Here is a 22,747-nt window from a genome sequence, read left to right as displayed (position 1 = left end):
GTTACCTTGCATTGCGAGTGGTGGAAGAACATGTGAAATAAAATCATGCTCAAATTGCTTTACCTAACGATTTTCTTCTTCTCTATGGTTTCACAGATAGAAATCATAATAATAATATAGGACTCTTAGAGGGCTGGTGGTCAGTAAAGGCCTGAGGTGGGAGCAAGGAGGGCAGAAGGAGTTCAGATACTTTCTACAACTGTCCTGTTAAGTTTCACAAAGTTTCTCCCAGCGTGACAAACTTCTGGGTAAGGGATTTGCACTCTGGATTTTCCAAAGGGATGAACCAGGTTATAGGGTATTTCCTTCCTGTTATATCTGGCTAGTCTCCACTCTCTCCTCTTCTGCTGGCTAAATCCTCCTTAGGCTCAGATCTCAGCTTAAACTTCACTTCACGTGAGAAGTCTCAGACATACCCTACTGGTGTGATTACCACTAGGCATCTAGTAACTCCACCACCTTTACCATCTCCAGACACATGTTCCATGTGAAAGGGGACCAAAGACTGTGAGCTCACAATGTTTCATAGGCTGTAGCGTCACACAGTGGACTTAAGATGCTGAAATTTTCAAATATCTTGTCTGAAGAGTTGCCTCAGATTCTCTCTGCCACTTTTGAGAGGGATGCTAGGGACACAGGTCAGTTCAGCAACGGAAATGCAGAGTTCTTCCACAGACAGCAATCGGAGCGTGTAGTTCAGAGAAGCTGAGCAGGCTGTGGATTAATCTTCCTTCCTCTACAAGAGCCCATAAGAGTACTACAACGAGAGTCTGTGATTTTTAGCAGGCATAGTTTTGCATGGCAAAGACCAAATGAAACTTCCAGAGGTAAAATTGCAGGTTTGAAAGGTTTTGAATAATTTGCTGTGTGGAATACTCTTAAATATATTTCAAAATATTTAAATGAACTTGGAAAACAGTAAAAAAAAAAAAAATTAAGGAAGGAAGCAAAATGTTCCTTTAACCCCTGATGAGATATCATCATTTTTATATTCTCATTAATTATGCACATAATAGGACACTGGCTTATCTTTTAATCTACACATAACACTTAATCCTTTTGACATAACTACAAACTCCATATTGTGATTCATTCTTTACTGATAAGGAAACCGAGCCTTAGATTTCAGGCCTGGCTGAGACTACAGCACTTTTGTGACCTACACTGTCTTGTGATTTCAATAAATCCTGACAAGGACCCTATGAGGGGGAGAATCCTCACTCCCGGGATGGGGAACCTGAGGTTTGGGACCTTAATGTTCCACGCTGCCCCATGTCATGCTCCTACTCATTGGCTGATTCCAGACTGGAACCCACATCTTCTGAACCTGAGGCCTTTACTCTTCCTACTGATTCACCAGGCCTTGCTTTATTTATTGGATATAATTTTATGGGCTTTGTTTACAACCATAACAGGAATTCACACTCAGTTTACACAATGTGGAAAATACATTCAAGGATGGAGGGAAATTGCAAATAACAGCAACACTACAAAACACTGACATACATAGTTAACTTTATGGTTTCCCTTGCTGACAACTGAAAACAATATAAAAGCTAGTTTCAATTTACTGTGACGATTTGAGACAAGTTTTGTTTTTATTTCCACTGTTTTAAAACCATATCACGCATGCCACTCTCTCATTTTGTCCCAGCTTACCCTTCCCCCTCCCCGTATCCTCAAGTCCATTCTCTAGTAGGTCTGTGTCTTTATTCCCATCTTGCCCCTAGGTTCTTCATGACCATTATTTTTTTAGGTTCCGTATATATGTGATATCATACGATAGTTGTTTTTCTCTTTCTGACATACTTCACTCTGTTTGACAGACTCTACGTCCATCCACCTCACTACAAATAACTCAGTTTCGTTTCTTTTTATGGCTGAGTAATATTCCATTGTATATATGTGCCACATCTTCTTTATCCATTCATCTGTTGCTGGACACTTAGGTTGCCTCCATGTCCTGGCTGTTGTAAATAGAGCTTCAATGAACATTTTGGTGCATGACTCTTTTTGAATTATGTTTTTCTCAGGGTATATGCCCAGTAGTGGGCTTGCTGGGTCGTATGGTAGTTCTAGTTTTAGTTTTTTAAGAAACCTCCATACTGTTCTCCATAGTGGCTGTATCAACTTACATTCCCACCAACAGTGCAAGAGGGTTCCCTTTCCTCCACACCCTCTCCAGCATTTAGTTTTTGTAGATTTTTTGATGATGGCCATTCTGACCAGTGTGAGATGATATCTTATTGTAGTTTTGATTTACATTTCCTTAATGATTAATGATGTTGAGCATTCTTTCATGTGTTTGTTGGCAATCTGTATATCTTCTTTGGAGAAATGTCTATTTAGGTCATCTGCCCATTTTTGGATTGGGTTGTTTTTTTGATATTGAGTTGCATAGCTAGTGGGAAGCAGCCGCATAGAACAAGGAGATCAGCTCGGTGCTTTGTGACCACCTAGAGGGGTGGGATAGGGAGGGTGGGAGGGAGGGAGACACAAGAGGGAAGAGATGTGGGGACATATGCCTATGTATAACTGATTCACTCTGTTATAAAGCAGAAACTAACACACCATTGTAAAGTAATTATACTCCAATAAAGATGTTTAAAAAAAGTATATATAATTGAGCTTCCATCAATACCCTGTTGAGAAATAGTTACCTTTTGAAAGGACTCAACATTTTAAGCTAATGGGATAATCTTTAGTGGAGTAATTTGAGGCCTAGAATAGGTAAGAGGGAGGTATTTTAGGCTAGATTATTTGAACTTATAGCATTTAGATACACAGTGGTGTGTTTAGCTTAACAATATGTTCTCTGATAAAATATGTGCATGCATGTACACACACACACTCATATACGTATTATAAATTCACTGATAAAAAGATATGCAGCACACTATTTACAAATAATACAATATAAAATCTTCTTTATTATAAATTCATATAGCCAATTGATTCTCACCAAAGGCTTTCATTGATTTTGGTGCAATGTTTGTATCCATAAACAGACAGTGATGAACAAGTATAATTCCTACATGAATGCTGATTGGTATTTTGTTTATGTTAATTAGTTTTATAAAAGGGAAACAATAAAGATGTATGTTGGAAACTACTATGTTCACTAGTTTTTCAATGACTAGTGATTTCTTTGCTGAACTGTATAATAGTTTCAGATCACGGGAGACTATTCCTCCAATTTATAATAATTTTAAATTGTTACAATTTGTAGCAAATTATACCTATAGACCCAGACACACACCAGAAAAAACCCATATCACCCAGATATTGCTTTTAACAGAAAAGAAAAGCTATATATCATTTCTCAATGGAAATGAATTAACAGCTGTAAGAATATCATTGGCCAAACCAAGTAGAAATACACGTTTCTCAAAAATAATTTATGTTCTCAAAATTACAGAGTTTCCTTTTAAATCATTACAATTAAAATCTGCATTACAACGTGTTTGCTAATAGGTAACAAACTATAGTAATTGAGGTCAGAATTAAGATGCTTTCATTCATAGTCATGGATACTTTGAGCAAAACCCTTGAATCTGATTAATTTGGTGATGCATCAAAACACAGTTTGACAAAAAGATAACCTACTGAGTGGGAGAAAAATATTTGCAAATGATATGACCAATAAAGGGTTAATATCCAAAACATATAAACAGCTCATACAACTCAATAGCAAAAAAACCAAACAAACTAATTACAAAATGGGCAGAAGACCTGAATAGACATGTTTCCAAAGAAGACAGATAGCCAACAGGTCATGGAAAGATGCTCAACATTGCTAATCATCAGAGAAATGAACATCAAAACCATAATGAGATATCACCTCACACTTGTCAGAATGGCTATCATCAAAAATTCTACAAAGAACAAATGGCAAGGATGTAAAGAAAAGGGAACACTTGTACACTGTTGTTGAGAATGTAAATTGGTGCAGACACTATGGAAAGCAGTATGGAGGCTCCTCAGAAAGCTAAAAATAGAACTCCCACATGATCTAGCAATTCCACTCCTGGGTCTATTTCCAAAGAAAACAAAAACACATTGGAAAAGATACGTGCACCCCAATGTTCATAGCAGCCTTATTTATAATAGTCAAGATATGGAAGCAACCTAAGTGTCCATCAACAGATGAATGGTTATTGAAGATGTGGTATATATATATAATGGAATGTCATTCAGCCATAAAAAATAATGAAATTTTGCCATTTGCAACAACATAGATGGACTCGGAACATATTATGCTTATCAACATAAATTAGACAAAGACAAATACTGTATGATATCACTTATGTATGGAATCTAAACTATAAAATGAACTAGTGAATTTAACAAAAAAGAAACAGACTCACAGATACAGAGAACAAACTAGTGGTTACCAGTGGGTAACCATTACCTTATAGCACAGTGGTGCCCAATTTTGCTCACTAAGTTGGCAGAGGGAAGGGAGGAGGGGCAAGATAGGGCTAGGGAGTTAAGAGGTACAAAATACCATGTATACAATAAAAAAGCTACGAGGGTATATTGTACAGCACAGGGAAACATAGCCATTATTTTATGGTAACTTTAAATGGAGTATAATCTATAAAAATGTTGAATCACTATGTTGTACACCTGAAACTGATATAAATCAACTAATGATTATGCTTGCAAAAATACTAGTGGCCTTTAAACATATCACAATATCAAAATTAGGTAACATTTGTTTTGGCCCAGGCAACATTTATTCATAAAACTATTATGTGACATTTTCATCCCTATTGTACAGATGAAATAGGTAAGAAACTAAGAGGTTAAGTACTTTGCGTAAGCTCACAAACTTAAAAAGGGACCCATCAAGGATTTTGAATCCAAATAACAAGGATCCACAGCCCATGAATACATAAGGTGATAGAACTTGAGACATGGAAGCACACAGATACTATCAAGTTTCAGCCAGAGAAACCCACACTGACACACACTTACGTGTACAGATCGTGTCAAAAATTGTAATCAGATTATTTTCTGTATGAATCAGTATTCTTTGAATACATTTCTAAAACAATAAAACCATAACTACTTTATCTGTGAAAGTATTTTGTGTTTTCAAATTTTCATCAATAAATTTTTCTGTTTATAGAATTTCAAGCAATATAGAACTGTACATGTATAAAATTAAATTACCCTGAATCTCCCTCCTGCCTGATTCCTGTCTCCTGACCCAAAGGTGTCTATTATCAACAGACGGGTGCATGTTCTCCAGATGTGTTTCTCTATAGGTGAATTATTATCATAATCACAGATACACAAAAATATTTTTTCATACATATATTTTTTTCAATATTGGAATCACTTTATTCATATTTTGCAACTTGCTTTATTGCATCAAAAATAGTATCTCTTTATGTTTTCATTTGTATTTCATTAGCTGTGTTTTTAAATGTTTCTAAGACATGCATATTGCTCTTTGAATGAATTCTGTTTATATTTATATTAGTCATCTATTGGTGAAAAATAAATTACTCAAAAATTTAGATGTTTAAAATAACAAATATATAATACTACACCATTTCTTTGGATCAAGAATCAGGGAGAAGCTAAAGTGGAAGGCTCTGGCTCAGGGTCTCTCACAAGGCTGCAATCAAGGCAAAGGTAGCTGGTTACTGGCAGGTCTCAGGGCCTCACTGCTTCTGGCCAGAGACATGGGTTCCTTGTTACTTGGGTAGCTCACAACATGGCAGCTGGCTTCTCTCAGAATGAGCGTGAGACCAACAAGGAAGACACAGCCTCTTTGTAACCTTGTCTCAAAATTGAACCCCATCCCTTCTCATATATTCTAGCCATTAAAGGAAGTCACTAACTCCAGCCCACACACAATAGGCCAAATTATATAAGGAAGTGAATGCCAGAAGGCGAAGATCATTAGAGACTGTTTTAGGGGCTGCCTACCACAACATCATTAGATTATCTGTTTATATTGGTTCCTGGGAATGCTTCAATATCATGAGAGTTCACTTCATATAATTTTCAAGTATTTACTCCAGCCTTGTCAAGCAAGTTTTAACGATTATTTTATAATACAGTCTTTTAAATTTTAATATTATAATTTAAAAGTAATATGGCTCATTATATTTAAAAAATTGATAACCTTGGCAGCATGAAATATGAGCACTGAAAGAAATTAGGATTAGGACATGTCCTGGTGGCTTCAGGACACAATAGGAGAAGCTTTAGTGAAGTCCAGGTTACACTACTAAGCAGGCATTAACAAAGAAGTTTCCCCTTTTATCTAACTTCTCCAAACTTCCTATACTCTGATGTAAACAGTGGATTTAATAATACTTTACTCAAATAAATGTGAAGATTAAAGGATATACAATTTAGAGTTCCACTTGCATAAAATAGTTTTGTCAACATTAATATCCTACTCTTCAGACCACCTATCCTAGAGGAAGCACCTGTTCTGACTGAGAACTTGTCTACCGCCTTAAAACCAGTCAATTCACTTGGTCCCCATTCACAGGTGTCTTGGCCCCAGGGACAGGATTTCATTTCTGTCATCGTCATCATCATCACCAAGAGGGGTTTTTGAGTGAGTGCCCATAGGGGAGTGTAAAATGACCAGTCCTTAAGCCCTATCACCTACATAAGAGATCGCTGGATATACACAGTGTATCTCAACTTACTTTCATTATTACTCCCTCAAGGAGGCTCTTTAGACAGTTTTTCTTTGCCAACACTTTACTGCATAGAGTGTGAAATTTTAATACCATAGATGTAGTTTGCATCTGTTTATGTACTGTGGACCTTTGGAGGGCCACAAACCACTGTAATGTCTACTTCCTTCCCCTATTCTCAAGAACCAATTTTCAGATTCTTGGTGGGAGGCCATATTGGCTTCACTGAGGATGAATGGAAAATTGTGATGGAGACAAAACCTGGAACGCAATCCCTGCCCATTATGTGGTGTGTCATTCAGGAATGCTTGCTTAGCCTCTGTTAGCCTGCCCTTTTTCTTCTGCAAAAGGGCACCCATTATGCTTTCCTTACAGGACTATAGGGAGGAGTAAATGGGGAACCCTCCATAGAGTATATGGCACATTGTAGGACTTCAAGAAATGTGAGACATGGCCCACTTTTCTCCTCCCTCCTAGAAAGTGATGACTGTTATCTAAGCCTCCCCCTGTTGAGCCTTCAGGTAGCTGTAGCCACTACCTTTGCCTTGACTGCAGCCTTTTGAGAGACCCTGAGACATACCTGCCATAGAAATCACCTGGAAACATGGCAGTCAGAAATAGCACATATTCACACTTCCATAATAAAGGAGGTTTGGGGCCATTTCTGTGTTGCAGGATGGCTTTGCTCAGGAATCCAGGGTGAGGTAAGAAGATCATCAAACCATTTTCTTTAATTCCTCATCATTTTATGTCCCTTTATTTTACCTTTTAGATTGATATTGGAAAAGCAGTTTCCCATTGAGCCCCCAGATGAAGAGAGTGCAGATAAAGGGGAGGCAGGAATCACAAACCGTTGACTTTGACACCAGACCCATTACCCTCTACAGGACCATGCACTAGGATTTCATCTGCACCATCAGCTTCTTCAAAGAGAGGGGATGGGGAGCGAATATTATCTCAGTGGGCACAGTTTAGAAACATGTAAAACTGCAAGTTTTAAGTTCTAGAAGGTCATCGTCTGTCAAGGAGACTGTTGGATGCCCTTTGGGAAGGGTAGGAGGTAGATCCCATTCCTGTTCCTTAAAAGATGCCTCTGGAAGATTGATCTTCCATTAGTGAATGAATCTGTCATCTGTCAATGGGAATAATGATGCCATCCTCCCAGAGTTGTTGTGAGAATAATGTAAGGTATATAATTGTGTGCATGTTTCAGCTATAAACATATAAATACTATCATAGAGCTAGTTCCCTTTAGCAACCTTTTTAAAATCTGAAAATAGTGTTTTTTTGAGATTTCTCTAGTAAGGTGACTGTGGGGCTGCTTTCATATGACTCCATGCTGCCCTGACCATTCTTTCCTGTATTTCCTGGGGCACAGGTGCCCAAGAAGCTCTGTAGCCAGTGTCCAAGAGTGCAGCAGCTGATGGGGACCTCACTATTTCTTCTCTCATAGATATTGCCAATGTCTCTGCAAAGAGGTTGTACCAATCTTTCCTCCACCAGCAGTGAATGGAGTTAATGTATCCCCACATTTTCCACTTAAAGAGGATGCAGCGTAAACATAAAGTCACTGATCAGATTTTCTTTTCAAATTCTGGAATTATTTCAGGATATATTCTGAGGCACAAATGTGAGATATGCCATTTATAGGGAAATATAACAAAGAAAGATTAAAAGAATCGAACGTTCTAGTACCAGGATATCAGATTAGCAAATAATAAAAACGTAAAACCCATCATGGACTCAGATCTGCAAAAACAGGTGCTCTCGTCTTGTGGTTGTTTGTGCTAAAAACTAATAAGATTATAAAGGTCAACTAAACAGTAAATATTAAAAATATTCAATGTCCATACTCTTTGACAAAGAAGTCCCACTTGTGGGATCTTGTCTTCCTGAGGCAGCCGGGTGAGACCCCTGCCATCATGACCCATCTGTCCACACTGTTCAGGGTTGAACCATCAACACAGATGACTCAATGTCTTCAGGCCCCCTGACTGCTTGATTCAAAGGAGAAAATCTCTCTTACTGCTGGTTGCCCAGCCTAGATGAACCATCCACAGAACCACCACAAGCACTGATATGGAGAAGTGCTAGGTCCCTGCTCCTGGAGGGACATGTAGATCTCTGACCTCATCCCAGTGTGGGAGAAATCTCCCTTCTTCTCCCTCTCCAGGCTCTCAGAAGCCCTCTGCTCTGTAGCAGGTAGAAACAGCCCAATCCTTACTGTAAGTTTAAGGTTTTACAAAAGATGGAAGAAACACAGGTGTCAGACAGCTTCTGCTCCAAACCCTGTCACAAACTTCCCTGGAGGCAAGGGGAAGGGGCATCAAGCCTGGCTCCCTGCTGCAGGGAAGGTAAACACAGGGAGAACAGAGGTGATCACCTCAGCAGTATGTATCCTGATACATTTTGTACAGATCGGTCACCAGCAACTAAAGGTGCCCAGGCTGCCGGTTATATCCATAGTTATGGCAGTGGGCTTGGGGAGAAACCTCTTTGCCACCTGTTCCTGGTGAGAAACCCATGCTTTTTTGTCACATACATCGTGAAGACAAGACAGCCACACCTCACCACCAGCACCTTGGTTCTCCTCCACAAAGCATTCTTTGTGTCGGGTTGCCTGATAAAATCAGGACACCCAATTAAATTTGAATTCCAGAGAACTAAGGGATAATTTTTAGCATAAGTATGTCAAATGAAATGTGATTTTGTTTATCTGAAATTGAAATTTAACTTGGTGTCTTTTATTTTTATTTGCTAAATCTGGACACCCTGGGGTAGGAGACTGTGAATCTAAGTTTAACAGCCCTAGTTGAGCCCACAAATCAGCACCAATCATCCATGTGAGTACACCTTCTTGGATGTCCTAGCTGAATTAAGCCTCCAGATGACTGTGACCTAAAGTGACAGAAACCATGTGGAGCAGAAAAACACTCAACTGAGCTGAGTCAACATACTGAATCCTGAGAGATAATAAATGACTATTATTTGTGGGACTTTATTAAGTAGAAATGGATATCCAAAACATGTATTTGGGGTGTACTTTTTTTCTGTGGTCTGTAATCATTGGAAAGGATAGGGATTCACTGATTCCTGAAGCCTTGGTAGGACTTCATTATAGTTTCGGCTATAGATTGCATATAGCTTTATATGTGGGTATCGATTTCTGAACATTTCTATTCCTTCTTGAAGGGATTTCCATAGGAAATTTTCATGACATATGATTTTCACCCTACTTTTGGAATTTAGAACCTAATTCCAATCCCCCTCCACAGGAGGAGTCTCCAATGCAATCTCCTGTGTTAAGGAACAGAGAGGTTGTTGCTACAATTGGATCCATAAACCACATGGAACACCATACCCTCAGAACGTTGCTTGGTGAGTAATAGAACAAGGGGTGTTTACTCACTTTGAAAAGTGATTCTCAGATTGTTTCCTGAAACACTCTCCTGCTACAGGGATAACCTTTGGCAAGGAAGTTACTTTCCTTGAGCACATATAGACAGAGCTTCTTCACCAGCAGCAAATAGCTCTGCATTGTAGTCTTTGGCCTTTATGACTGTCTCATGAGGCACTTTTAGTTGGTCAAGTCAGTATGATTCTGGGGTTTATTAAAAAAGAAGCCCAATTGCCTGCAAATCTAAGTCATTTTCTCCAATATCACCTTTATAAGTAATAGAATTGATATTTTGTTCTTTTTATTCTTTTGTCATAGTTCTTGAGTTAGAGCCCAGATGTGGATAAAAGGTATGTTTGGGGGACCCCTTAAAGACACAAGCATTTTGTAATGGATCATAGGAAAAGTTGGGGAGCCAGCAAGACTCAGAAAAGGGGAGAAGAGCTGTGGATCTATTGTTAGACCCACCCCTGAGAACAGAGTAAACATGTGCTCTATAAAGGCAGCTTGCTTCAAGAATTTTGAAGGGAAAGGGTATGGGCTGTGTGTCCCTCCTTCCAAAGTCACTCATCAGATAAGTGATTCCCACAATAGAGAAGTGAATTACAGAGAGGCTAGAAGTATTTTGGTCATGGATGTCCCTCCTCATGGAAGAAAACATCAGGAATGGAGAATAAGAATTTCCCCAACAGAAACCAATTGTATGGGGAATTGACTAGGTTTCTTTCTGCCTATTAAATGATTATATTTTTCTAGGCCTGCCTCCCTGAAGCACCTCTGAATGTTTCTTTAAATGACTTAATAAATACATAAATAAATAAGTGACTTTTTTCCAACTTCCTAGATCATTCAATCACACGATTATAGACATTCTCTTAATGTTCTACCATAGATGACGAACTTCTGTTAGCCCTCTGAGGGCTAGGTCATCTCCAAGAATCCTAGGATACTTCCCTGGGTCTCTGTATACTGAGAATAACTCCGCTCTTGTCTCTTTAAAGCAAACATATTCCTGACAACAGGGACGTTTTTTTCCATCAGCCTGGGCAGAGTTCGCCAATTTTCCGGATCCCAGTCTAGTGCCTCTAATTAGTATGCTTTCTCTGGTGGTAGCCAGAGCTAAGGTCCTCTGCTTTCACCGAAATCCAGGGAGTGGAGGAGTGTGCAAGAGGCATTTCCGGTGTGGGGGATTAGCCTGCGCCTCGCGGTTGCCATGGAAACCTGACGTCAATAAGGCGACCGTGACGACTTTTCTGCAGAGACTGACGTGACCTGACGAGTAGCACAGGTCCCGCTTTCAGGTGTTTGGGACTCACCTGAGGGTGTGCGTCCCGGCGGTGGTGGCTGGACCGCCCTAGGGTATGGGGAGACAAAGGGATCCGCTTCCAAGTCGCCTCTTTCCCGCTTTGGGGCTAGGTGCCTCCCCTGTCTCGTAGGTAAAGCCATTGGGGTCCCGCCCAGCCCCAGTGGGTGCGGTGTCCTGCTCCAGGGGTGTCCTGGAGCCGCTTTCCTTCTAAAGGCAGGGGCGCGGGAGTTGACACAGGTAACGACTCTAAGCCTCAGCTTTCCCCTCTGTAAAATGGGGATAACAATGCTTTCCCCACAGGATCGCTGTGAACATTCAGTGATAACACCTGAGTAAGCCTATAGTCCTGTGGTTATTGTGGGATCATGAATGTTTGGCCACTTCTTATTTATTATCAACTTCGTTGTTGGGGGAGAGATGAGGAAAGAAAAAGAAAAAGGCCCTGGTGAGAAACCCATTGTAACATCTGGTAGTTAGGATCACTGCTCAGTTGTTTCACTGTCTATGTCACTAACCCAGTGCCTAGCACGGTGCAGGGCACACAGTTACCAGTAAAGCATGGTAATTGCTGGATCTGTCTCTCCCTGTGCAGCTTCTCATGCCGGTGGCCTTGGTCATATCAGGTGTCTGAAGGGGGCAGGTTCTGAGCATGTGTCCTGATGGCTGCTGGAGCTTCTACTCCCGATTCAAGGGCAGCAGTCTTCAGGAAACCACAACACTTCACTTCCTGGTGGAATATGACGCCTGGCTCTAGTGAGTTCATAGATCTGGACAAAAGCATGTTATAAAATAGCTCCTGTGAGATTCTAGCCTAAAAGTAGAGAAGCTACTTTGATCTCATCATGGGAAAGAGGTTTAGCAGGTGGAATGTCATTCCATCAGCAGCTACTTGCTTTGTAGTAGTCCTGAGGCCCATCTTAGAAATGCCTTATTTGTGCAAAAGCAATGAATTCTATAGCTTGAGGGAGCTGCTTGATGTTTAATATGCATTTGCAATAAGTTTACATATATATTTTCTAACTGTGTAAATAATAGTCAGTGATTCTCACGTATGTCTCAGATGGGTATTGAAATATGCAATTGCCTTTTCCGTGCCAGCCAGACAGGGGTCCATACGGCGTTGTTCTGTATTCCCATCGGAACTTAAAGGGAAACTTTCACAATGTCCGGAGCCTTGATGTCCTGCAAATGAAGGAGAAGGATGTCCTCAAATTCCTTGCAGCAGAAACCCACTTAGGTGGCACCAACCTTGACTTCCAAATGGAACAGTACATCTACAAAAGGAAAAGTGATGGCATCTACATCATAAATCTGAAGGGAACCTGGGAGAAGCTTCTGTTGGAAGCTCGTGCCATTGTTGCCATTGAAAACCCAGCTGATGTCAGTGTCATATCCTCCAGGAATACTGGCCAGCGAGCTGGGCTGAAGTTTGCTGCTGCCACTAGAGCCACTCCTATTGCTGGCTGCTTCACTCCTGGAACCTTCACTAACCAGATCCAGGCAGCGTTCCGGGAGCCAAGACTTCTAGTGATTACTGATCCCAGGGCTGACCACCAGACTCTCACTGGGGCCTCTTATGCTAACCTGACTACCATTGCTCTGTGTAACGCAGACTCTCCTCTGTGATATGTGGACATTGCCATCCCATACAACAACAAGGGAGCTCACTCAGTGGGTCTGATGTGGTGGATGCTTGCCTGGGAAGTTCTGCGCATGCGTGGCACCATCTCCCATGAACACCCATAGGAGGTCATGCCTGATCTCTAATTCTACAGAGATCCTGAAGAGATTGAAAAGGAAGAGCAGGCGGCAGCTGAGAAGGCTGTGGCCAAGGAGGAATTTCAAGGTGAATGGACTGCTCCAGCTCCTGAGTTCACTGCTACTCAGCCTGAGGTGGCAGACTGGTCTGGAGGTGTGCAGGTGCCCTCTGTGCCTATTCAGCAGTTCTCCACTGAAGACTGGAGTGCTCAGCCTGCCACTGAAGACTGGTCTGCAGCTCCCACTGCTCAGGCCATTGAGTGGGTAGGAACAACCACTGAGTGGTCTGAAACTGTTCTTCCACAAACTCAAAATGGAAATAGGTTGATGGAAAATAAACAGTTTCTAAAAAAACAAAAGAAATATGCTACGTTGTTTTTCCTAGCAATCTGTGATTGTACCATGGATTCTTCCCTGATCACCACATTTTTATCCATTGCGTAACAAAATGTTTAAATGCCAAAAAGTTTCCAAGTGTTAGTATAAAATGTCAGTTATGAGGATTTAGTATTTTGAAAAATAATAATTACTCTAGAGCTTCCCTATTATAATAATATTCAGCCATGTCCCCTAAAATAACCGGATATTCTAAAATATCTTTATGATTATTTTCCAAGAAATAATAGTTTTAGTCTGTACTTCAGAAGGACATGTGCATCAACTTTCACTAAATGTTTCAACATACCTCATTGCAAAAGATGATTTCTATTTTGGTAATATGTGGTGTAGATGAATTTGGTGAGACATGGTGTGGACCTATTAATATGATAAGAGCATATTGATGGGTATTGTTCTCCTGGTTATTTTAATTGCATCAAAGACTTAGAAAAATATATTTTAAATGCTTTATTGACCTATGATTGACATACAATACATTGCACACATTTGAACTGTATGCTTTAATACGGTTTTGTATATGTCTACATCATGAAACCAACACTACAGCAGAGATAATGAACTTCCTCGTGCCCCTTTGTAATCTCCCACCCACCTGCCTCTGGCCTCCAACTTCCTCCCCTGGACCTTTCCTGTTCCCAGGCAACCACTGAACTTCTGTCACTATTAATTAATTTCATTGTGATTTTATGTAAATAGAATTGTATAGAATGTACTTTTTTCCTAGCTTCTTTCATTCAGCCTATTTCTAGATTTATCCATTTGTTACCTGTATAGATAGTTTCTTTTTATTGCTGAGTAGTATTCTATTATACAGATATATCACAGTTTGTTTTATCCATTAACCTGGTGAGGGATATGAGGTTGTTTCCAACATGAAGCTCTTTTAAATAAAACTGGTATGAACATTTGGGTTTAAGTCTTTACAGGGACACATGCTTTCTTTCTGTAGGGTAAATACTTAGGGGGTCAATGGCTGGAGCATATGGTAGATGTAAGATTAATGTTGTAAGAAATTACCAAACTGGTTCTGAAGTGGTTATACCATTTTTCATTCCCATCAGCAGTGTATGAGGGTTTGATCCTCCACAATATCGTCAGTGCTTAGTATGGTCAGCATTTTTAATTTTGGCCATTCTCATAGGGGTGTAGTGATATCTCACTGTAATTTTAATTTACATTTCCATATTGACGAATAATGTTGATCACCTTTTCATGTACCAATTTGCCATTTATATAATTTCTTAGGTGAAGTGTTGGTTCAAATCAGTCACATGCCAGAGAGGTCATACACAAAACAGACCTGGAAAGTAGAAAGGAATTAGCAAACAGTTTGGTGAGTCACTGTAATAAGAGTAGGAAAAAAAAGAAAATCATGGCTTTTCCTTTGTAAAATGTAGTCAATGTTGATAGATACTCCCCTGGTGGTCAGATCTAGAACTGTAGCTCTGAAAGTCTCAAGGCAGCAGGCAATGGAAGGGGAAGGGAGGGAGAAAAGGGTATGAAATAACCGGCCCACAGTCTTCAAAAATGTCGAGGTCATGAAAGTCAAGACAAAACGGAGGAACTTTGCTAGACTGTGGAAAACTAAAGAGACACCACAGTACAAGATTCTGTCCTGGATCCTTTTGCTATGAAAGACATCGTTAAGACAACTGGCAAAACTTGAACAGGGTCTGAGGATTAGCTTGTGATAAATTTTATTAATGATAATTTCATGATTTTGATGGTTGTCTTCTGGTTATATAGGAGAATGGTCTTGTCTGTAAGACATACACTCTAAAGTATTTGGGAGCTATGGGGCATTGTGTTGGCAACTTGCTCTCATATGGTCCAGGGAAGGGGGTGGGGCAGGGGATTCTTTGTTTTATACCAGCAAATTTTCTGTAAGTTTGTGATTTGTTTTTAACAACAACCAAAATCAAGGAGCATGTATTGTTTTCATCAGAAACATGGGCTCATTTATATAGATAAGGGCTGAAAGGAACTCCTTTGGGTTTTACAACAATGATGCCATTGGCGACCTTGTTGAGAGCAGATTCAGCTGAATGGAGAGGCAATAGACAGGGGTGGGTTGAGGAATGACAGGGAGGTTAGAAAGTGGAGACAGTGAATATAGTTCCCCCTGCTTTGAGAAGTTTGTTGTTTATGAAAATAAGAGGAGAGAGGGGAGGATGTGGCTTAGGAATATTGATTTGTAGGGAAGGATTTTTGGTATATTTGTTTAGCTATTCATTGGAAGGAGAAACATAAGCCAGTTCGTATTAATTTTGAAAAGGAAAGGCCTTGTAAAGAAAATAGAGAGTTCAAGGTCTAAAAGTTGATGAAGATAAGAAATGCTCAGCCTTTAGTTTTTCTGACTCTTCTGCATTGCTAGGACAGTGAACAAACACTGAATTCAGTATTTTCAGGTGGCTGGGTGTGGAGGATGTTCTCCTACAAAAAGGTCTTTCTATACAGCTCTTCATATAACATACAATATATATAAATTATACATACACCAAATTACAGCAATGGATATTTCCAGGGTTGCGGCGAAATATAGATGTTATATACACTTCCGTGTTGTTCGAATTTATCTTACATCCAAGATTTACTACTTATGTAATTATAATAAAAATAACATTTTAAAACAGGAGGTTTGAATTTGGTCTTAAACTTATTTGCAAATTTTTTGTTGTAGAGAGAGATTTACTTTTCTGAAAATATGTCCATAATTAATAGTGAAGGGGCTGGGGAGGAAGCAAATTAGAAACTACGTATAGCATCATCCCAAATTTTACTTATCAGACAGGATCCGTCTGTCATGAGGCTCAGAGACTGCACAGGTAATAGCAGTGGAAGCACAGGGTCTTGTGCCACATTTCACATCCAGAAAAGTCCATCAAGTGGGTTTAAGGGAACCCCTGGTGCTCCCTCATCCCCACCTAATCTGTTGTCCTCAACTGTGAGGTTCAAGTTGCAATTCCAGTTCTCCTCACCAGCTGGTGAAGACCTCTACTTTCTAAATTTTCCCCAAGCATATAATATTTTTTTAGCAAGGAAAGAAAACCAAAGCAATAAAGATTTTTGTTTGTTTAAATAGGCTTTATTTTGTAGAGCAGTTTTAGGTTCAAGGAAAAATTGAGCAGAAAGTACAGAGAGTTCCCATGTACCCCTTGCTCCCACAAGCCCACACAATTCCCCTCCTACTGTCAATATCCCACCTCAGAGTGCTACATTTGTCACAATCAATAAACCTATATCTATACACCCTTTATTACCCAAAGTCCATATTTCATGTTGTCAAAAGTATAAACATTTTAAAAAATAATTTTTACAAAGCAGGTTCTAAAACTGGAAGTATGAAACAAGCCTCTGTCTCATATACAATTAGGTAAAAGTTGTAAAGATGTATGATCACTGCCAGAGGCTGATCGTTCCAAAACTGACATTTCATTCATCCTTTCACTACATATTTATGAGCAATCTCTATGTGCCAGGCACTGGCAACCTGTATTCAAACTCCTATTTCACACCTCTCTCTCTCTGTTCAGCCCTAAACTTGTCTATACAACTGCCTACTTAGTGTCCCTGTCCTTTACAACTGCAAGATTCTAGCAGAGTTTTCACATCGAATAAGTTTACATGAGCCCTAGAAGGTGACTGACTGTCTGCGACGGAGTCAGCGTGCTAGTGTAGAATGAGAAAAATCAGGGTTAGAATCCCTGTAATGCCTCTTACCAAGCTATGTGGCCTTGAAAATTGTTACAAAATACTTGCACTATTCCTTAAATGGTATAGTGTTTTATGAATATATGTATGTACGTATGTATGAGTTTCCAGCTGTTATGTGCCTAAGCATGAAATGTCTGAGTCTTAGGATATGAATAAGCTCTACTTGAAATTATAAAATTGTTCCCCCAAATGTTTGCACCTTTTTAAACTGCCACCAGCAGTGGGTGAAAATTCTCAATTTATACACCATACTCCTAACAAAAAAATAAAACCAAAAACAAACCAGAACTTTGGTATTTAGAGAATTTTAAAATAAGTCTTCCTCAACTGATGACTCTGAAATATTGCTTTCTGTTGTTTTCACCTCCATTTCCCTAATTACTGATATAATTAACCACCTTTTCTGATATTTATTGTTTTTTATGCATTAAGAATATTAAACCTTCACTGGTTAATGGCCTCATTCTTTTGTCATGCCCTTCTTGAGAAAATATTGTGTGCCAGGCAATGCCAGTCAAAATCATCAGAGAAGGAGATGGGCTTTGAGCTAAATCGTACAGGAAGAGTAGGATTGTGAGAGGAAGTGGAATACATATATGGACATTCCTGGCTATGCACAGGGCATGGAAGAGGAAATGTACCCAATGTGCTTGGGGTACACAGCCAGGAGACAGTCTGATATGGCTGAAGTGCATCCTACAAGGAGGGATGGGGCAGTTGATGAGGAACTCTGACTCACTTTGCGGCATCCAAAAACTATTAAGTGGCCATCTTTAGCCCTTATGAAGACAGAGCAGAAAGGGACCTTAGCAGTTACCTAGTCCAGCAACTTCAGTTTGCAGAGAGAGTAATGAGACTCAGAAAGAGTAAAGTAGAACATGGCCACCATGCATGTGTTAGGCACCTAATGGGATCAAGGTACGCAGGCTCCGATTCACATTTCATTCCAGACTTCTTACATGAGCTCTAATCCTGTGTATCTATCAGAAATCTTCAACTGGAGGACGATAAATCCCCTGGTAACCTGTACCACTCAGCACGGATTCCCCTACCCAAAAAAGCATAAGCTCAATCATTCCTCATCCTTGCAAGGCTACCATCTAAAAGAGAAGTCCAAGTGGGAGAGTGGCGAGACTATGGTCACTAGATTCAGACAACCCTTGGTGAGAAGATCTCCTCAGCCTTTTACTAACTGTGGGGCCTAGGAATGATATTTAACTGCTCTGACCCTCAGCCTTCCTCATTTTTAAACCACCAGTGTTGGGCACCTAGTGGGGCACTTCAGGAGATGCCAATTTGCTTCCCACTTTGACTCTTCCCTTCTTAAAAGAGGTGTCCTGGACATGAACTGAAAAGCTTGACTACTAGAGGGAATACTTGAAAATGTAACAATAAAGGGATATGCATACAAATTCATTACCTGCCCACGTGAGTTTCTGTGCCAATTTGTTATGTTAGAATTGGCTGCCTGATGGAGTCCTGGAGAAAGAATGTTATTATAGGGACTTTCCTGGTGGCACAGTGGTTAAGAATCCGCCTGCCAATGCAGCGTACATGGGTTCGATCCCTGGTCCGGGAAGATCCCACATGTCACGGAGCAACTAAGCCCGTTTGCCACAGCTACTGAGCCTGCGCTCTAGAGCCCGTGAGCCGCAACTGCTGAGCCCGAGTGCCACAACTACTGAAGTCCGTGCGCCTAGAGCCCGTGCTCTGCAACAAGAGAAGCCACTGCAATGAGAAACCTGTGCACCGCAATGAAGAGTAGCCCCAGTTCGCCGCAACTAGAGAAAGCCCGTGCGCAGAAACAAAGACCCAACACAGCCAAAAAAAACAAATTTAATAAATTTAAAAAAAGGAATGTCATTATATCATTTCCATTTAATTGAAGGATCTCCAGTCGAGTCTAGGATAGGAGAAGAAAATCTCCCCCACCCCTCTATTTCATAAGCTCTCCAGTTGTCTTATTTTGACTTCTAGATTTAGCATCAGAAAAGTTTGTGAACTTTGATCCTGAGGCACAGAAGCTGATAAGGAAGCACACAGTGTGTTATTGACTTGGCTAAGTAGAACACTGAAATGAGAGTCAGGGGTTCCCATCATAAAGGCACTTTGGAGAGGTCACTCCCACCAGCCGCACTGATTAAACAAGATAAAAATATTGAGTTCTCCTAGCCACTCAGGAATGTTACCACTCAGAATACCAGGACAAGGGACTTCCCTGGTGGTCCAGCGGTTAAGACTCTGTGCTCCCAGTGCAGGAGGCCCAGGTTTGATCCCTCGTCAGGGAACTAGATCCCGTATGCCACAACTAAAACCTGGAGCAGCCAAGTAAATAAATATATTAAAAAAAAGAATACCAAGGCAAAATCATCATCACCTTCTGTATACAAAATACTCATTTGATGTTTTGTGTATTAAGTCAATTTATGAATAATTTACAGGAGTGAAAAAAAAAGGGATAACAGAGGACAACTAAATCAGAACATTTAACAAGAATTTAAACATATCAAACCCAAATTTTACTCCTCACTTTCCTGGCTTTGAATATAGGTATACACAAATAGCCATCATCCTGTGAATGTAACTTACTCATCAACTCTCATGCCTGAATCTGGAATATATACATCTTGTAGATACCGATTCTTCACTTCTATCTCACTTACATCCCCAATAAATTCTGTCTTACCACCACTCTGGTTCATCTTGTACTTAAATCATCAAAACAAAATTTTTCAAAACTTTGACAGCTCATAATTTCATTTAAGGGAAGACAGCCATTGTCTTGCTCCATAGTTGCAAAACATTTTCATTTTTAGATTGATGAACACCAATTAGAATGATGAATCCAATGACTTTTTTCCACTTATACATGATCTATTTCCTTCTAGTTGCCTGATTTCAGCATTTGTCTACTTAGAAACTTACTGATTAAATGTTGGACATATATTAAATATATGATATCATAAAGATGACAGAAAGTTTCCCCATGTCCTTTGAGCAAAACACGGCATTTCTAGTTCTTGTCACAACATATTGTATGACTAGTGTCAAACTGATTGAGAACACCATTTATCATTTTGGTCCTTACAAGTACATTATTCACTGGTTGATTTTTGAGTTTGACAAAGTTCATCTAAGATACTGTCATTTGAAGACTCACAGTTTGATACTGCTGTCACTGTACTTACATCTTCTGATTTAATAACCGTAAAATGAATTCCTCTCTCAATTTCCGTCTGTATGGGAAGAAAATGGAAAAAAAATCTCACCTGTGTTCAGTGAAAGCTGGATTAAATAAATGCAAAGATGGAGTCTTTTGACTTCTTTTATACCTTCTTGAAAGATAGTGTAATACTTTGGACAATGCAGTAAAAAACTAAATGGTGATGTGATATGACTTGTTTCAGTATTGCGTCATTCTTAATGTAAGCTAGTCCATCATTCTTGCATTATCTCAATTTTTTTAGTCTTTTTAGTATACCTGGGAATAATTAGCTAATAATAAAATAATTCTTAGGATGATGAATAGCAAAATGTCTCAAGATATAGAAAAAATAAGGTCAATAAGATCCTATATGTTAATTTTACAAAAGGGCCCAACTGTCCCACGTGGTGTGTGCAAGGTAGAATGCACACACCATCTCTATTATTATTATCTCTATTTAAAAATAAGAGATAATATTCTCCTCATTCTTAGGAAGATTTCTAAGAAAGAATAGAAAACATAAAATAGCAATCCTTAAAAATACTTAGAAATGCTCAAAGAAAAGCTCAAAAACAAAAATTGGGTGCAGTGGACCCTGATAGTTTGTTTACCAAGAGTTAAATGAGATCCCATCTGGAAAAGCAATCTGAGGTCCTAGATGAACACTGTGCTTCCCAGTAATTACACCAGCAGTCAAACTGAAGATATAGAACTCTGCATAATAGGTAACAGACTAATGGTATAGAAGCAATTTCCCCTAGGAAAACACCATTTTTAAAATTGAAGTATGGTTGATTTACAATATTGTGTTAGTTTCAGGTGTACAGCAAAGTGATTCCATTATATATGTACATATATATAAATTCTTTTTCAGATTCTTTTCCATTATAGTTTATTACAAGATATTGAATATAGTTTCCTGTGCTATACAGTACATCCTTGTTGTTTACCTATTTTATATATGGTAGTTTGCATCTTTTAATCCTATACTCCCAATTTATCCCTTCCCCCACTTTCCCCTTTGGTAACCATAAGTTTGTCTTCTATGTCTATGAGTCTGTTTCTGTTTTGTAAATAAGTTCATTTGTACTATTTTTTAGATTCCACATGTAAGTGATATCACACAATATATGTCTTTGTCTGACTTACTTCACTTAGTATGATAATCTCTAGGTCCATCCATGTTGCTGCAAATGGCATTATTTCATTCGTTTTATGGTTGAGTAATATTCCATTATATATATATATATATATATATATATATATATACACACACACATATATATCACATCTTCTTTATCCATTCATCTGTTGATGGGCATTTAGGTTGCTTCCATGTCTTGACTGTTGTAAATAGTGCTGCTATGAACATTCGAGTGCATGTATCTTTTTGAATTAGAGTTTTCGTCTTTTCCGGATATATATCCAAGAGTGGGATTGCTGGATCATATGATAACTCTATTTTTAGTTTTTTAAGGAACCTCCATACTGTTCTCCATAGTGGCTGCACCAATTTACATTCCTACCAACAGTGTAGGAGGGCTCCCTTTTCTCTACACCCTCTCCAGCATTTATTATTTGTAGACTTTTTGATTATGGCCATTCTAACCAGTGTGAGGTGATACCTCGTTGTAGTTTTGATTTGCATTTCTCTAATGATTAGCAATATTGAGCATCTTTTCATGTGCCTGTTGGCCATCTGTATGTCTTCTTTAGAGAAATGTCTATTTAGGTCTTCTACCCATTTTTTGATTGGGCTGTTTGTTTTGATATTGAGTTGTATGAGCTGTTAGCATATTTTGGAAATTAATCCCTTGTTGGTTGCATCATTTGCAAATATTTTCTCCCAGTCTGTAGGTTGTCTTTTTGTTTTGTTTATGGTTTCCTTTGCTGTGCAAAAGTTTATGTTTGATTAGGTCCCATTTGTTTATTTTTGCTTTTATTTCTTTTGCCTGGGGAGACTGACCTAAGAAAATATTGCTACGATTTATGTCTGAGAATGAGAAAAACAGCATTTTAAAAGGTATTTGTTGGTCTAAACATGAAGCACAGGCCACTTTTATAAGAATCATCTGGGCTCTTGTTAAAATTGCAACTTTTAAGACCTTATTCTAGACCTTTCCCTGGAGTTTGAGGTTCAGGAATCTGTATTTTGAACAATTTCTCTGGTAGATTCTGATGTTCACTATAGTTTGAGAACTGCTGGATAGCAAATGTCCAAGATTTCTTTAAATATTTTTCATACTGTGATCTCTGATTCCAATGTCAGTTGGTTTTGCCATTCAACTTTAATTATG

The 22,747-nt window shown here is 39.2% G+C and overlaps 2 protein-coding genes across 2 annotated transcripts in view; both read left to right on the top strand.

Moving 5' to 3' along the window:
- Positions 1-22,747, top strand: part of NXF3 (nuclear RNA export factor 3) — a 1,139,741-nt gene that overhangs the window by 175,001 nt on the left and 941,993 nt on the right. The window lies entirely within an intron of this gene.
- Positions 12,015-13,486, top strand: LOC114905719 (40S ribosomal protein SA-like). The gene is made up of 2 exons (XM_029240110.1): positions 12,015-12,127; positions 12,473-13,486. The coding sequence occupies exon 2, from the start codon at positions 12,563-12,565 to the stop codon at positions 12,998-13,000; it is 438 nt and encodes a 145-aa protein (XP_029095943.1). The 5' UTR covers positions 12,015-12,127; positions 12,473-12,562; the 3' UTR covers positions 13,001-13,486.

The sequence above is a fragment of the Monodon monoceros genome, unplaced genomic scaffold, assembly GCF_005190385.1.
Source record: "Monodon monoceros isolate NGI ecotype Baffin Bay Population unplaced genomic scaffold, NGI_Narwhal_1 Super_Scaffold_22, whole genome shotgun sequence".
NCBI lineage: Eukaryota > Metazoa > Chordata > Mammalia > Artiodactyla > Monodontidae > Monodon > Monodon monoceros.
The sequence above is the reverse complement of the archived record's forward strand: the minus strand, read 5'-3'. Positions and strand labels throughout refer to the sequence as shown.